The sequence below is a fragment of the Colius striatus genome, chromosome 5, assembly GCF_028858725.1.
Source record: "Colius striatus isolate bColStr4 chromosome 5, bColStr4.1.hap1, whole genome shotgun sequence".
Classification (NCBI taxonomy): Eukaryota; Metazoa; Chordata; class Aves; order Coliiformes; family Coliidae; genus Colius; species Colius striatus.
This window is the reverse complement of record NC_084763.1, coordinates 53884307-53899088: the sequence shown is the minus strand read 5'-3', so window position 1 is coordinate 53899088 and position 14782 is coordinate 53884307. Positions and strand designations below refer to the sequence as shown.

At 41.5% G+C, this 14782-nt stretch overlaps 1 protein-coding gene across 5 annotated transcripts in view; it reads left to right on the top strand.

The window, feature by feature from the left end:
* CACNB2 (calcium voltage-gated channel auxiliary subunit beta 2) overlaps nt 1-14782 on the top strand; it is a 238891-nt gene that overhangs the window by 216271 nt on the left and 7838 nt on the right. For 4 of the 5 annotated variants that reach the window (XM_061997377.1, XM_061997376.1, XM_061997379.1 and 1 more), the window contains 3 exons: nt 7929-8080; nt 8720-8815; nt 10190-10375. In XM_061997377.1, coding sequence (XP_061853361.1) covers nt 7929-8080; nt 8720-8815; nt 10190-10375 — 434 coding nt within the window. Of the gene's footprint in view, nt 1-7928; nt 8081-8719; nt 8816-10189; nt 10376-11742; nt 11787-14782 lie in introns of all 5 variants that reach the window. The other variant, XM_061997380.1, reaches the window with a different exon arrangement.

The following is a 14782-nucleotide window of genomic DNA, read 5'->3' as shown; positions in this document are numbered from 1 at the left end:
TTGTGCTTTTGCTGCATTTCTTCATCAAAAAGACCCATTTTTCTCATTTCTGTGTATGTTACACTTGTTATAACCTTACCTCATGCTATATGCTTTGTACAAAAACCTGATTGTCTTGGCTTTTTCCATTCTTTGCTTCATTAATGCTCTCCTTTTCCAGATGTTTTGGGTATGTATACAAGCTTGCAAATTGCTTTTCCAGCTGTTTTGTGTTCAGTGCTTTATTGTACCTCACAGAACCACCCTGTGTTTCTCGTTAACTGCCTCATTGATAGACAAAAGCCAGTCTTGTACTGTATTGCTGAGTATTTCTTTTAGAGATTCTTGCTGGTTTTCTTCATTTAATTTCAAGTAATTCTAAACATAAAGTTGAGATTGACAGTTAAATGCTACAGATTAGTTTTTCCACCCTACATTTCTAAGGTGTGTGCACCTAATCTGCATATTCTAACCCAGACTTGTGAATGCTGATGTGAGTTATGTCATGATGTGTATGGTAAAACAATTGCAGTCAAATGGCTGGGAATCTTTTTATGTGCTTTTTTTATGTGCATATGCAGTAACCTGCCAGGCATTTCATGTGCATGTGCAATTGAGTGCCTGCCTTTGGAAAGCTGACTCTAGAAAATGTCTAGAGCTCCCATTCACATCATTAGATTGATATCCCAGAGTTCTGTTTTCTGCAAATGAAATGCAAATGCTTGAAGGAATAATGGTGGATTATCAATGCCAATTTCAGCCCTACAATATTTTTGGTTTATTATTATATATCCCATTTATTTTCATGATATCTGTGTGAAAAGCCAGTTTGAATGCTTGAAGCTATGGTAGCAAATTCTTTTGTTATACATATATATATATATATATACACACACACATTATATATATATATATATATATGATAATATTATTGTGTGTTCTCTGTTGTGTTGGTCATTTAATGACAGTTGTATAGGTAAGTTTCAAGTAAATATTTGCCTGAATATGAATTAAACTGAAAAGAATGCTACCTAAGCCTCATAAAAATCCTTCTCTACTTTCAGAAGATGTGGAAAAGGAATCCAAAATTGAGGTTTAACCAAAAGTTTCTTTCCCTTCCAAAGTTTCATGGATGTCATAGTTCAAAGAGAAGAGAAAAGGTGTTCAGTGTGATTGTCCCTTTATGATTTATCTTCAAGATATCTGAGACAAGTGTCCAGAAGTCTCATTTGCAGGCCTTAAATCCTCAGATATGAAAAAGGAATCTGCTGAACTTAAAGCTGCCTCTAACTAAAATGCTGTAATATAGAAGCCAAGAGCTTTCAGGTTATCACAAGGATGTGGCTGAACTTCTTGCATGCACATGGGGGAAGAGTAGCATGAAGATCCTGAACATGTTATAATTCATTGGCCTCATGGGTCTCAAAATCCTTGAGGTCTCTTGTATCCTGCTGGGCCAGCCTCGATTCCATTAATATCTAAGTCCAGAGTCTCTCTCATCAGTTCTCCAGGTAGTTCAGCAATATGTCACTTGGTTTTCTCATGGTACTGCACTGAAATATGTATGATTGGTAGCTGCATTGAAGCAAGACATGTGTAAGAGACAAAACAATATAGCAATGTGTTAGAATAATTGCTGAGGTTATTGTATAACAACTGAAATAGCTGTACAGGTGAATGAAATACTTTGAGCAAATTAGCTGTTGGCTACAAGTACAGTTTACTTCCCTTAAAACTATTCACACTTGTAGGCTGAATTGAACCAGTATTTTTTTTCCTTCTTTAGGGTCATGGACTGATAAAAAGTTGGTGTCTATGGCCTAATTTTATCCAGGACTAAAGGTTTGGGCTGTTTAACCAGAATGCAAAGAAGTGTGGGTTCATTCCTGTTCTGTGCTAACGACGGTGTGAACTCATCATTTCCACTGCCATGACAGGGCTGTGATCGCCCTCATGATGGCTGTCACTCTGTCCTGCTCAATCTTTGTGTAGTAATTAAACTTTCTCCAGAGAAAGAACTGCAATCCACGTGTTTTGCCTCCCACTCTAAGCATCAGGCTACAGAGTCAGTATCTCTCCCACACAGTGAATAGGCAAATGATTAGCAAGTAGAACACCATTAGCAGAAGGGGTTGAATAGCCAGTGATGGGACTGGTTCCACATACTATCTGTGAGAAAGGCTGAGCATTATTAGCTATTATTATTTAGTTTGTTCTGAATAAAACAATAGGCCTAGGGAACATTGATTTAGTGTCTATGTATGGACCAGAGCTGCAAAAGCCTATAGCACTGCACTGAGTAATGAGCCACGGCACGGAAATATCCACATTAGTGCCAGCCTGACATGATGATATCCCTTCTGAGCTATGCAGAGACACTTGCTTGGTCCCTTGGGCAAAATAAATGTTAGACTGCTGCTTTGCCCAGTCTTACTATCCCAATTACTCCCTAACAGAGTGTAGGGGAGCTTAATGATGGGAGCAGCACTGAGCTGCAGCCACCACTCCTGCAGCAGCTGTGGTTCTGCTCCTGTTTCTCCTGAAATCTACTGATATCAGGCTTTTCCAGTCACAGACTCTTAAAGTTCACTTCTAGCTTAAAGTTGGCACAAGAGGCATCATTCCCTTAATTGTTTTCCTAGCCCAGAGAAATAGAGGAGGGAGTGGACATTTTCATGTGCTATTTAGTATTTTTAAATGACACTATGTCTTTTCTATTTTCACCTAATTACAGTCTCACATCTCAGGGGATGTTAGGCCATTGTAAATAGATCTTGGTTAGGTTGAAGTCTCCAAACTGTAAATACCACGGGCATGTGTGTGTACGCTCAAGGCCATCTGAATTGTGTCTACACTGAGCCTCAGCAGGCAGGAAGAGGAAAGCCCTGGTTTGCAGTAGCACCTCACCCTGCAGCTCCCCTTCAGCAGAGCCCAGACGGGAGTGCCAGGCAGAGCAGCAGACATGCTCCTCTCCTTCCTGCCTTGTCCCTCCCAGAGCCCCATCTGTTAGGCATGAGTAACACATGCAGCCACTTTCCCTGGGAAATATTGGCATCCTCCCACTCCCACCCTCCCCTTTTTATGTAACAAGCTAGTGGCTGAGGGATTTGGTGGAGAGCAGGGAAATAAAAATATATTCACAAAACTACATTTATGTTAGAAATTTGATGAAAGCAGCTGTAATCCAGAGATCTTCTGGCCCGTGGCCTGAGGAATAAGCTAGGGCATTTATTCCCTCTTATTTGCTTATGTTCAGTTCCCAAGACGTTTTCCTTCTTAGCTGGGTACTCTGGAGGGGAGGCACAGAGGCCTCTGCACCCCAGCATTGCTACTGGTGTGTGAACTGACCCCTAGTGATGCCTTGAGGGGGCTGAGCCTGCCTGGCTGGGGAGGGGATGGAGCTGGTTGTTGCCTGACCCTGCTGTTAGCTCCCTACCTGCCCAGAGCAGCCTTAGTGCCTGGGGCAAGGAAAGGGCGAAGACAAAGACACCAAGCACTTACGTATGATTGGAGTTTCTTACTGCCATGCTTCAGACTACTCACACACCACATGGCTTTCTGAATCACCCTGGGTAGCATCTCCATCTCCCCACTTTGTATACAGCGAGCACAGGCATCTAAAGCAGTTAGAGACAACCTGCCACGGCCAAGCCCCTGCATTCTTGTTAGTGCACAACGTCAGTCTGAGTAGACACACACACGCTCACAAACGAAGAGTTAAACTTGGAATTCTGTCAGTCAAGCTCATGATTTACTTGTTAATCAAGAGGTGTGCGGGCACAACTCAATAGTCATCTGGTTTGGGGTTTCTTTTTTCATTGTCTTTGGTTTCAGATACGACCTTCAGCCGTTTCTCAGCAAGTTTTATTGCCACGACACTTTCGATGTGTTTCTAAGGCACTGGGGATATCTACAGCACATTTGTTTGCTTTGTCTTTGTTTTGGAATTCCTGAGGCTGCCTCAAACTTCTCATTTCTTTAATTATGTTGGTGGAATTTAGTAATTAAACATTTTTAAGTGTGCTTGTATAAAAGAATTAACATAAGGAATGTCATGGTTACTGGTGGCTGTTCTCATTTTAAAGGAACTATTTGGAAGGCATTTGTGCAGGGTGTTGCTAAGCATTTCTATATGGCATGCATTGCCATAGGTGTGTTCTTTTCATGCTGTATGTCTGTAATAGCAGGAGCTCAGTTTAGAAAAATGGAATGCTTTGTCTCTGTGGCTGTTACAGCCTAAGCAGTAATTTACAGATTGTTTCTGTGAACAAAACTGGTAGCACAGACAAGAAGATAAGGTCAAATTATCTAGGCTATTAAAGTCATCCTGTACTCTGCTGATGTGAACCTCGCTGTTCTGCTGATGATCAAAACCTCCTAGCTGCATATAAGCAATATTCTATGGTGTAACTTCACCTTTGCTGGTCAGAGCAGAACCGTTGTGCGTTGCATCCCCATCAGAAAACTGCCACCTCGTCAGAGTCTTCCTAAAACACAGTACTGATGTAGCCAATGCTCTGTCAAGCTGGCTGTCCCAGTGCCTCCTGCCTGCTGGGGATGCCTTCTCCCCAGGTTTGTTGTGGGGAGCAGAGAATAACCTTTTACCATGGTATTATATGAATGACCCCAAGTTCCACCATAATTCCTTGTGGTTTTAGTGAACTGACATAGCTGCAAAGCAGTGTTGCTGTGATTTTACCTTGATTTTAGGTGAGATTACTGTAGTGAAGTAAGATTTTTCTCCTGCCACTTGTAAGACCCAACCAGTGTAAAGAGTACTCAACTGCCTCTGTAATGGGATGAGCCATTTACTTGTGCTTTCACTGCCTTGCATTTCTATCCATGCCAGGGTACAGTAGGGGTACTTGGGTTTAATATATGGGAGTAAGTTTAAAGCACAGTAATGAAAGCTTCCTGGGAGATGTGCACTTCTTGTTTTTTCTTTTCCCTTTTAAGTAGATTGTAAGGATCACTGCAAAATTGGATAGCTTATTTCTAGGTTGGAGTGTTGTAGCTGGGCTGCCAGCATTTTGTGACCATTGTCACAGTAGATGTAATTATGTTTATGCCTCTCAGTATGACTGGGAGATACACCTTTATTGGAGTTAGCTGTTACAGCCTCACTGTTAACACCTCTCCAGTACATCAGAAGGGACATTATTATAAATAGATGATATTCATGGAGGTGGGAAGATTGAAGATACCACCCTGTCATTGTTCTCAGCTCTCTATTTTAACTACCAGTGACATTTGTGTTACTATCCCCACATGACATTTAGGATTCTTTGCTTACTTTGGTCAGAAGCCTGACAGAAAATTTGTGTTGAGCATCTTTATTGTTGTTATGTTGAGTATCTGTTGAGAAATTATCTTTACAGACTTTGGTTTCTGACAGATGTGGCTGAACAAAGAGGAAAAGCAAAGCTGTGCTGCAGCAGTAAATAAGGTCTTTGCAATCTGATAAGAGAAGATACTATTATTGAAGTAATTGCAGCAATCTTATGTGTAGGAAAAAGTTAGAAATATCTCAAGCAAAATGCAGGCTTTTCCAGAAGGTGAAGAAGTACTCTTAAGGTACAAGAGATCAGGACTTCTTTGGCAAGCTCTCTGGCATTTTTTCCATCCATTCTTGACTGGAGAGGTAGAGGCAGAACATACCAGTTCATCAAACCATGCAGTGTAGTTCCTTGAACTTTTCTCCTGTACCCAAGTTAAGATGGAGAAATACTGAAATGCTTTTTAATTGATGGAAAAGATATCTCTCCCTCTTCAGATTCAGGTGGGAACTGTTTGTTCATAGGACTATAGATTCCTGCAGTTATTTCCCTGGGCATGTTTCACATTAGAACGTACCCTGAGGCATATTCTGCCCTGGCAAAGAGTGGTTTCAAAAAGTATAGCAGGAAATCTACTTCACAGAGATGTATTCTGTACTGGCAGAAAAGTGCTTCCAGCAGTGTAGCAAATACTGCTTCCCAGACAAAATTATGATACACTGTCAAAAAGACAGATTTTGCTGGTTATAAATTGTCTTGAACAAGGGTTTTTAGCAGCCTGGAATGGTCTTAAAATGATACATTAACCGATAGTGTTACGCTGTCTGAAGTGTTGAGCCTGGTTTGAAACTGCAGGAAAGCAATCCAAACTCATCATCAGAACAGTATGACAAATTCTCTCTGATATGTTTATTCTAGTTGGCATTTGGACTTAAATTAGGGATAGACTATTGACAGTCTTCCTGAAACAATGGTATTCAGTCATTCCAACAATATCTCTATGCAACAAACTCGCAGAAAATGTAGTTGTGAACGTGCCAAGAACCATCAGAAGTTCTGTCTTCACAAATGTGAGCCTCATTCAGACAGCAGCTGGGCCACAGTGTTTTTATCCACGAGCAGGAAAGCACACACCAGTGCTTCCCATACCAGCATGCTGTGCACATCTTGCACTGTTCTGTGCTGGAAAAGAATGATTGGCATGTGCTCAGGCAAAACTGGAGATAACTGAAAACAGATGGAGGTGATCTCTAATAGATCCAAACAATGTCAACCTCCTCCAACAGAGAGCATCATATATAGCTCTTCCCATGGCCATTTAAGATGTTACTTCATTAATGAAGTGATTGTAGCAGTCACTTGTTGATTTGGAACCAAAAGAGTCTGAGCATGGTACCTAATTTATTCAGTTGCTATTCTAATATAACCAAAATCAATCTCCTCACACCTCTTGAAAGGGACTATTCACTATAGAAGAATGTCTCTAGCCAGATCAGGCAGGCTGTGTTGGCAAGGAGATGTAATGTTGGTGACAGCAGAATAGAGATGTCATCCTGGTAGTGTAGTTTCAAGAAACTTTAATGATTAAGGTTTTGGTACCTCTTGTTGCCATTTCAGTTTCTGTTGGTTATTTTCTGATATTTGCTTTGAATGGGCTTGCTGTCTAATCGGGTTTTGGTTTGTAGAGTTTGCCCAACCTTTAAGGGGAAACCTGTATGAGTTACAATCTCAACAGGCTCTGTAACTGTTTCTAGACTTGCACAAGTCAGCCAGCTTCTGTAATGTCCCTGTGAACTCAGCCTATAGCAAGATATGAACAGGAAAACACAATTCCATTTCAAGGATGATTTTGCTGTTACAAGATTTAGTTTCCTTTTGTTCGGGAATGAAGATAGTCTCTGCATCACACAGTCTATCCCTCTTTGGAGAGGTTTACCCTGGAAGCTATTGCCAACTAGGCAGAGTGCTGAGAGCTGGGAACATGAGTAATCAGAACACAGGATGATTTTTTTTTAATGGGAAAATCACTTTTCCAAAACTCTGGGAGCTGTGAAAGGACACCATACCACAGCAGTATTTGGAATATTGAGTTATTGCTTTTAAACAGTTCTAAGTAATCATATTTTTAAGATGATACCATATTGAGGCCAGTATATGAAGGAAACTGTTTTCCAGAGCTTTGATAGCTTGAAGTCAATAGAAAAATGGGAGCTTCTGCTAGTATAGACACCTCAGTGTGTCTTAATGCCCCTCTCAGGCACTTCAGTTTGGGCAAATTGATTACTATGTAAGATTAAAGTCTGAGCTGAAATTACTTACCTGTAGGAAAGGAATTGGCATAGTAAGATTACCATGGGATGCAACAAGCATTCTTCCCTTTTTTTTCCTTACATAAATGAACTAGGGTCTCCTAAGGAAGTATCTTTCCAGGATGGGATTATTGGAGGTGGTGGAGATGAGAGGCACCAATGCTGCCTGCAAGGGCAACAAACTGAGGGCAAAATACTCTGGTTAACATTGATTTGTTTCCCCAGTGTGCCAGGAAACTGTGTGGCTGACAGCTGGTGCCAGCCTGAGGAGGAGCAACATGCTGGGCTACCACATTTCTACATCTTTAAAAAACTAATTGACCTTTAATAGTTTGATAACTCTAATTTTTCTACTTATCTACAGCTGAAGTTCAAAGTGAGATTGAACGGATTTTTGAATTAGCAAGGACACTGCAGTTGGTAGTGCTTGATGCTGATACCATTAACCACCCAGCTCAACTGAGCAAAACCTCTCTGGCTCCCATTATAGTATATGTAAAGATTTCTTCTCCTAAGGTAAGTGTATTCATCCTGGTATTCATCCTGTCTCGTTTGTGTTACGGGTTTGGTCACATGTCCTCATTAAATTTCAGAGCTAGATATTGTTCATTGCTTCCCTTTGGATGCTGAAGTATTACTCATCAAAAAAGTACCTTAGCTGTGGTATTACCAAAACTCCTTTTGGAAAAGCTGTTGTAGCTCCAATGTCTTTTAAAATTGGGATTGCCTTATTTGCATCAGTCATGGAAGGGCAACAGTTTGAGAAATCAAAACCATACAGGTAGGAAAGATGAATAATAGACTGGTAAACTTCAACATCTCCTGGTGATGTGCTCCCATGAAAAACCCTGCACAGACCTCATGGAGAGGCATTTGAAAGAGGAGAACATTGACATTGCCCAGGAGAGCAATAAAAGAGTTTCAACTTAGGAACAAACTAAACCATAAGCAACAGAGGAAGATAAGAAGGAAACTTCTTAGTGCTCTTAACAGGGAAGGAGATTTTGGGAAGTAGATGTGAGCTGGATGTAAACAGCATGGGCAATGCTCTGACACCAGCAGATGGACAGTCAAAAATGTGAACAATTGAAATGTTTATAACATCTACATTAAGTTTGAACCTGCTGACATTTATTAATGTCTTTGTTTTCACAGGTTTTACAGAGGTTAATAAAATCTCGAGGGAAATCTCAGGCCAAACACCTTAATGTTCAGATGGTGGCAGCTGATAAACTGGCCCAGTGTCCTCCTGTGAGTCACTGTTAATGTTTAGTGGTGGGGTCGGCAGTGTGAGGTTAGAAAGTGGACTTAATGGTCTCCAAGGTCTTTTCCAACCAGAATGATTCTGTGATCTCTGAAAGGTGCCGTTCTGTTGAAGCACGAGGTTAAAGAGAGGATTTCTGGGAACATTCGCCCTCTTCTGGACGTATTTCACTAGTGCTTTTTTGCAGAACGTCTGAGGTCTCTGGGTCTTGCACAAACGTGCAGGGAAAAGCAGCCCTTCTCACAAGCAGTTAGAACGTGTGCTGAACACATTCACCACTCAAGCAGAGCATTTGTTTTACTTGCTAATTCTCATGGGGTTATTGGTCTAAAAAGGAACCCTCTTAGTGGCTGTGCTTTATTGCTGGTAGTAAGGCTGGTGGTTTGAGTAGCTGCCTTTGCCAAAACTGTGCCCAAGGACACCAGCAGTGCTGGGCTGTGGGATACTGCATAGCTGAGGGCTTCTTCTGTTGATGTATACTGGAGCAAATGCAGCTTCCACTTAGGAAGTAGAGATGATGAGACTCCAGGTGTGTTTTAAACATGGCAAGCATTATTACCTGCACACTCAACATACCAACACACTGCATGTGTATGGGTATGTGACCAGGAAGTGAAGGTTCAGTGCAGTTGGAGGTATGGGAATTTGCTCTAGTTACAGAGCTGAAGAGGATGTTTTCATCACTTTGAGTTGAGGCATCTCAGTTAAAACACTAATTTCCTCAGGTCCCCAAGGACCTGCATAAGCTGTCTGAGCTGCCTTTGGGAGGACTTGTGTCTCTCTGAGCAGGGAAGGAATGGACAAAACTCACCTTGTAACTGACTTGAGAAGCCTAAAATTAGACTGGATGACTAATCTCTTACCTAATATTTGTCTGACACTTGGAAACAGGGTGATCTGTGTTTCTTACTGTTACTAGTTACTGGTCTTAGCTTGTCTTAGTTTTCTCGTAGTTACTCTACACATGGGAAATGAATCCCTTTCTTTACCATTGTTCCAATAACTAAAAGCTTTAGTATTTCACTGTTCTTTCTGGATATTTGAGTTTTAAGATTTGTTCAAGCTGCGTCTTCCTATCTTCATTAACTGTTTGTGCATTACTAAGTGGAAGTCATGAGACTTTAACAAGTACAACATTAGAGTTAACATTTAGCAAGTGTAACATTAGTGCTAGTTGTGATGCTTGTCTTTTGTATCAAATGTGTTTAAAAACCCCAAACCAGCCCAAAAGGGTGAAATATCTTAATGTAAGTATTGGAAACATGGTTCATTTTTGATGAATGGGAGGTGTGGTCATCCGTGTCTCTAGCTGATCTCCCTTTGGTTCTTGATTATTCTCACTAAAACCTTTCCTTTATCAGGAAATGTTCGATGTAATTCTTGATGAGAACCAGCTTGAAGATGCTTGTGAGCACCTTGCTGACTACCTGGAAGCCTACTGGAAGGCCACACATCCACCTAGCAGCAATCCTCCCAACCAGCTCCTCACTCGCACACTTGCAACAGCCACTCTTCCTATTAGCCCAGGTCCAAATATTAACTTACAGGTACAGTTTTTATGCCATTTCTTCTTTTTTATTTCTGTCAACTTCTTTCTCTCCCAAAGCACAATTGTCTGTTAGAAGAATATACTGAGTATGTCTTACTGTTGTTGATAGAGTAAGAGCTTTTCCAGTTGACAGTCGCCCATTGTCAGTATAAAAGGCAGATACAGGCACATTATTGTTGTTGCCATTGTATTCACAGTAGCATGTGTTTGCATATTGACTAGGGGTCTCGTTTGGATTCCAAGGACTAAGCCAGCCTGACTGAAAACATATGGTGATCTGAAGTGAAATACTGCAGATTTCATTGTGCCCAAGACACCACTGTGCCAGTTAAATGTGTACCAGCCACAAGTATTTTTATAGCTGACCATACGTAATCTGATCAGAGGCATAAAACTGGACTAATAACTATGCACCTTCCAGCCTCTGGTAGCTCTCTGACTGGTGGAGACACTGCCACTAATAGGCAAATCCCAGCCCCAGAGGCCTTGCATGACAAACTGGGTTATGTACAGAGCAGATCCACAGATGTTGGAGGGAATCCATTCTGGTCTTCCCACAGGCTCTGCAGTTGGGGAAGTTGCAAATGACTAACTGTATCAGTGAAGTCTCAAGGTCAAAGTTGCCCTTCCAGTGCTTCCTTTGTTCTTTTATTCATTGGCCATTGCTGTGAAAAGAGCATACTTCCTTCTAGCCAGTCTGATGTAAAACTTGAGCCTCACTGCACATGGTGCAGAAAGCCCTCGAGAGGCAGGATGTTGTGAGCTGCCTGGCAGCTGGGAAAAGCAGGCTTCATTCCCACCCCCACACTGACCTGCCTGCTGACCTGGGGCATATTTTGTCCTCTCTTTTCTCCTTCAGCTTTTGCTTGGTTTAATTGTATTAAGGTTTTCAGCATCAGGAGATCCTCTCCTTTGTATATGTGTTGCATGGTATGAAATGAGGTCTTTAAAGATGCTGCTTCATGATAGTGAGTCACACCTCTGAGGCTGAGAACACAGTGACCTACTACCTCTACATTTCCACTCAAGTTCCATTTATGCCCATAAGTTACAGGCCTGTGTCAGTTAAAATTCATAACTTTAGCTAAGAATGGAATTTCTCCTTTTAGAAAAAGAAAGGAGAAAAAAATATCTGCAGCCAAATCCAAGTGCCAAAAACTTGCTGTTTGCTTCTGTGGTCTTACAAAGCGATGTTTTGTGCCAACAAATTAATTTCCCATTACAAGACCACAGACTTGACAGGTTTGTTCTTTAACAAGAAAAATGGTTTCAGCCACCTTTCAGGCTATCTCTTGCTTTCAAAAGCAGCTGCAGGAAAAGGGACTGTAAGTTATAGCTCATTTCTGCCTTTTTTTCTGTCCTCAGAGCTGAAACACCCTGAAACAATTGTGAGCTGGAAGAATTTCTGAGTATGAAATTCAGTATTGTGTGCACACTTTGCTAGATAAACTTTTGCTTTGTAGACATGTTTACTGTTTCGCTCAAGTGTTTTCTATGCCTTCTGGGTGTGCATTTATAGTTCACATACTCATTTCATTAACCACGTTCTCTGGAGGAACTAAACGGAGCTTTAATAACCCTCATCTGAATGTTGTGCTGTCTCCTTACAAATTAACAGGCTTTTATTTTAATGACTAAAAATGAGAATGTGTTTGCAGTTTCACAGTTTGTTTGTAGGTCTGCTAATCCAAAAATGCAAAGCCATGGGGGTCCCCTGGGGAACACAGAACCTTTACGTTCCTTTCCTTTTCCTGCGATACGTTCTGAGCTGACGTCTCAAACCTGAGCCTGTCACACTTTTGGAATGGGTTTCTCTTCTAATCACGGTGTCTGAACCCATTTTCTCAATAGTGTGAAGAGCCTCTGTGTGGGGAATGTAAAGGCTATGCCTGTGCTGGTTTTGTGCACTGTTCTGCAGTGGAAAACCCATGCCACCAGCCATATCTGCAGTGCAGAGCATTGGAGCCGCTCTCCCTGTGTCCAGTGCAGCACCCCTTTGCCATGAGAGGCAATTGGGGTTTGTGGTTTCTCAGTCCCAGGTGTACATTGCACATTGTAATGAGAGATTTGTGTGGACAGCTGCCAGAGTAGTATTTTTATGGCATGATGTGTGCATTGCATGGCTCGAGCTGCTTAAAGGTGTGAGGCCCTCTGGGACTGTTTGAAATTAAGTCAGTGAAGACCATAGCACTCCTGTCTTTCTCATGGACAGCTTTGGAGTAAACTGTCTTGACAACTCTTCTCAGGTTTCCTCTTCTAGGGAAGTAGTTGGGTAATCCCAAAAAGAAGACTGGAGCAACCTCACATATACGGAGCAGGTGCTTAGGGACCACTGGATGGAAATAGGGAGCAAGCAAGCCAAACTGACTGTGTGGACACAGACTTCTGTCTCCTTCAACACTGCTTAAACTTCTTTCCAAGGACCTCTATGTCTTTGAAATTACAACCTGAATAAAGAAATGGGCTTAACTCAAACTTTCTCCATTTTAAGGGGAAAAAAAGCCCCTTATAATGTAAAGGTTTCAAACCTTTCTGTAAGGTTTATTAAAAACAAAACAACATAAAGCTCCTGCCCTGTGGAATCTAATCCAAATCTGAGACCTGGCTTGGTCATGAAGCACTGAGACAAACCCTAATCCGTTACCTGCTCGGTGTCTCTGGAATATTGAGGGGAAAAAGTTACTATCAATGAATTTGCCCATAGATCAAAACAGCCCTAACACCATTCTGGAACTGCAGGGATTGTTCCTAAGCTTATTCCTTGTGCTCTTCCATACATACTCCTCAGAGCAGAAGAGATGCATCTGAGCCTGTAAAAGTGGAATTCTTCAACTGCAGCAGAGACAGATTTTATTGGTCACGATGATATACCTCTGGGTACATGTATCTCTCTCTGGGTACATACATACTTGGCATCTGACCAGATGAGAATTAAAGGGTTTCACAGGTGTGCCCAGTTCATGTGCCTTAAACACAGTCGTGGTTGTGTATTAATAAAAGTGTGTTTACAGACCCAAAGCAGGCATTGCTTTAGGCTCTCCAGCTTTTCACTTGATTCTATTTATCATTCACCTCCTCTGAGTCATTTTGGTTCACCTTGAAGGCATCTATTGATGTTTGCAACCGCTACATTCCTTTTCTGGCAAATCAGAATCACCTTGAGAATCAGAAAAACAAGAGTGAAAAAGACATTTGACTGCTGTCTCCATTACCTTCTTCTCATCTGTACCATTTGTTTTGAATTAGGAACACGTGGAGCAGCCCAGCTGGTCACTGGGAGATTCACAGAACAAAATGTTGTCTTAGAAAATGAAGACTTTGTCAAATTTATCAAATTACCAAATTGAAATATGTTGCTTTTTTCATGAGTTTCTGACAAAAGACAGATTTGTTCCTGTCCAGTTGCCTGTCATTTTACTTTCTGGGTTGCTAAGAAACCCACCTGCCAGGATCTGTGGCTGAAGGACAAAATTGCCTCCTTTCTCCTAGCTCTTTTCCACAAAATAGAAAGGAGATAAGTCCATGGGTTGCCCTTGAGGCAATCCCTATTTTTAGACAACTCTATATAGAAGGGCAGACTTCAGACTAACTTTGCTAAATTCAGAACAGTCTCACAAACAAAGCACCTGTAAAACTGTGAAAACGTGCTTCAGTTTTGTGCTACCAGAGGTGATGTTGTCTCCATGTTCTCCACCTCACGTGAGATGGATTATTCGATCTCACCATCAACTGTTTCTTTTAAATTTAGCATTTAAGCTTGGAAAGTCTTTGGCCGTGGTTTGGGAATCAGAGCAGGTTGACGCAACGAACCTCCCGAATGAGTTAAATAACGCCACTTGTTCGTTTTGCAGTGATTTCAAAGCATTGTGCTGGTGAAGAGTAGGTTTGTTATTACCTGGTAATTTTTATTTCAGTCTTTTAATAGTAGTGGTGTGTTAGGAAATAGGTGTTAATATCACTCTCCTCCTGGTTTTCTTGTCAGCACACTTTATTCTTAAGCTCTTCAAATTCTGAGGTCAAAGTTGGATTTTTCCTTACCGTGAAGACATGGAGTTATTGCTGAGAAAAACAGGTGGTCAGTGATACCATTAGTATCATAATACAAACTGTATTCATACCACATTCAATTGCACTTTTTTCTTAACCAAAAGAACACCAAAGCCCCCAAACACTTCTCTACAAGAGCCATGGTTTTGTACTGTGGTTCTCTGCTGGAGTTTACCTCCTGAGCCCTCGAAAAGTCACTTTAGTGGCTGTTTGCCAGCAGGCATCTGTCAGCTCTCCACTGATACCTGCCCTCTCCTGGCGTGGGTCCCTTCAATTCTTCTGCACTCTGTCCTGCTTCTGCATGCTCTCTTGTTGTCTGGAGCGTGGTGGTAGGTGGCTGTTGCTAACTGGAATGGTC